General features: G+C 38.9%; 1 protein-coding gene across 1 annotated transcript; it reads right to left on the reverse strand.

Moving 5' to 3' along the window:
* Window positions 1–513: 513 nt before the first annotated feature.
* Window positions 514–1,862, reverse strand: TAS2R1 (taste 2 receptor member 1). The gene has a single exon (XM_010356696.1). The coding sequence runs from the start codon at window positions 1,540–1,542 to the stop codon at window positions 643–645; it is 900 nt and encodes a 299-aa protein (XP_010354998.1). The 5' UTR covers window positions 1,543–1,862; the 3' UTR covers window positions 514–642.
* Between the last annotated feature and the right edge of the window lie 798 nt (window positions 1,863–2,660).

Here is a 2,660-nt window from a genome sequence, read left to right on the forward strand (position 1 = left end):
TGGCATCTAGACTCTCTGCAGGATGAAGTAGTAGACTATGCTTATAAGGATGGAGAAGGCCTGCTTGTCCTTGCTTCGTTTGTGATCTGAGGAGAAAGAATGGCTCCATTGCCTGCAACTCCAACAAACAGAGCAGAAATAATATCCAGGTAGACTACAAATGAACAGTCAGCCCGTTAAGGTCAGGATAAATCGTCAAAGACTAGGCGTCAGACAGTCATGGACCAGACGGCATTCATGTGTCCTTCTGATATCACAAGTTCAAACATGTGCTTTTCTCTTTCACCAAACTTTTAATTATGAAATAATTGTAGATATGAATGCATTTGTAAGAAGGAATACAGAAAGACCCTGGATCATTTACTCAGTTTTCCCAATGGTAACAACTTGCAAGATGATCGTACAATATCACAACCAGGATATTGACATTGATGTAATCCATCAACATATGTTGTGCTTTCAAAATCAGTTTAACTGCTTGAAAAAGTAGCAAATCCATAAAAATACCTCAGGCTGGATAAACAGCCTGAAGGGGATGTGTTGTATATTTATGAACAGGCTGCTTTGTCTGGCTGAGGGAAGTGTGGCCAGCGTGGGTAAATCATTAAATCATGGGTTCTATGAACTGATCAAAGTTCTCTCTCACTGACAGCACTTACTGTGGCAGAGGAACTTTTTTGTATTTTGTTTCAATTTAGGATTTCCTAAAATTAAGATGAGAGAGTGTCCGGAAGGGTATGTACCAATCACAAGGATGAAGAACAGAAAGATGGACCTTTTGACATGAAACTTTAGAGAAGAGAGAAAAGCTTTTATCAAGCAGTGGGAGATGTAGAGGATCAGGAAGGACAGGATGGACAGCAACGCGCTGATGTGGGCACTCCTGCCAGGAACACTGCTGCCAGCCACTGTGTTTCTCATTTGCCGGGAGTGCCTCCCCAGAGAGAAAATCAAGAGCAGAACAGCAACAAGGAAGATAAGTAATGGCACTAAGAGCTCAGCAACAAAAGAGAAAACCTGTATACGCTGTTTAACTTCTGTTTGAATTGTGGCATTTTGGAAGAAAAAGTTTCTTAAGAAGTATGGGTCCATAAACCCTGTATATTTGCTATGGAAAATACAAATCATAGATACATATAGCAGAGACCCCAGGATCATCCACGGGACTAACTTGGATATCCTCATCTTCAACCAGATGAAGAGTGGGTGAGGGACGCTGGCAACCTTGGCACAGTAGAAAACGCCGAGCCATGTGGCAAGCCAAAGTTCCAATTCATTTACAAATATGAGAAATACACAATTCGCAGAACACGTGATGAATTCCATCAAGAAGATAACAACCACATTAATGTAGAAGATGAACAACTGCAGAAAAATTCTAGAAACCACCAGGCAAGAAAGAAGAAGATCCAGCGGAGCCATTTTTCTGTGCTTGATCAAGTCAATGCCATTCACCACCACAATTATGCCATTTGTGAAAGTCCCAAAAAGAAATTGTATCACTGCAAGAAGAAAATAGATAATCAGGTGTGACTCTAGCATTTTAGGAATAAAAAATTATTTACTTAAAAAATAAGGAAGTTATAGAGCTTTGGACCAGTTGGGTTATTCACGTTATTCTTCAATTAGATCAGGATTCCTCTGGAGAACAAGACAAACAATAAAGGCATGAGGCAGGAAGGTTGTGCATATTTGTTTATGTCACTGCTTTCTCAATTTAGTTCTGAGACAGTCAAATAAGGAGGAGGTACTCTAGCAACAATTTGCTTCTTATTGATGGCTTTTGCATTTTACAGGTTTACCTAGCTTTCAAAGTCATCACAGGCAAATAATGGAATCAGACACCTTCAGATGGCTGGGAGAACGGCTCCTCCACAGTAATTAGCCAAAGATACTCAATTCTTCATCTCTACTACAAATGATTGATTTTGTCTACAGGTGTGATTCTACTTAATATTATCTGTGTACTCTTTAAAAATACATATTTTTGAAATTTTCACTTCCGTTATGATTATATAATACAACCAGCAACATAGGACTCCTGAGTAGTTCTCCAATATGCAACGGTTGAGCAATTCAAAACTATCTATAAAATAGTTATAGAATAAAACATACATAATAAAACAAAAGTATCACTAAGTATAAAAGCAAAGTAATTAAGCTTGCACATACATGTGTACACCAGGTCAAAGGCCTAAGGGAAAGTAAGGTGCAATGAAATGAAGACAAGCACTCAGCACTGCTCACCCTGGTCAGCATCTGTAGGGTCATTCAGGGGTTAAAACCTTTTCTCTCTTATTTTTTCCAAAACTGTGAGAGTTTTATGACATGAGCTAGTTGTTCTAGTAGAAAAGAAAAGATAAAACAGTATGTGATTAAATTTGTTGCTTTCACTCTCTAACGCACTATGAAAAATTAACTTGGTATTTATTAATATGTATACCATGCTGCCTGTAATGCTGAAGTGGGTTTTTTCAGTCTTCACACTATTAACATTTTGAGCTAGATAATTCTTTGTTAGGGCAGGGGCTGTCCTGTGCAATCTAGGAAATGTAGAGTGTCTACGACATTCCTGTCCTCTACCCACTAGATGCCCTCCCCAGGCTGTGACAACCAAAATGTTTCTAGACATTGCCAGATGTTCAACAGTGGCAGAACCA

The sequence above is a fragment of the Rhinopithecus roxellana genome, chromosome 3 (assembly GCF_007565055.1).
Source record: "Rhinopithecus roxellana isolate Shanxi Qingling chromosome 3, ASM756505v1, whole genome shotgun sequence".
Taxonomy (NCBI): domain Eukaryota; kingdom Metazoa; phylum Chordata; class Mammalia; order Primates; family Cercopithecidae; genus Rhinopithecus; species Rhinopithecus roxellana.

What these genes read in the sequence shown, in the direction of transcription:
- TAS2R1 (XM_010356696.1), bottom strand. Translation starts at nt 1,542, where the DNA reads ATGCTAGAGTCACACCTGATTATCTATTTTCTTCTTGCAGTGATACAA.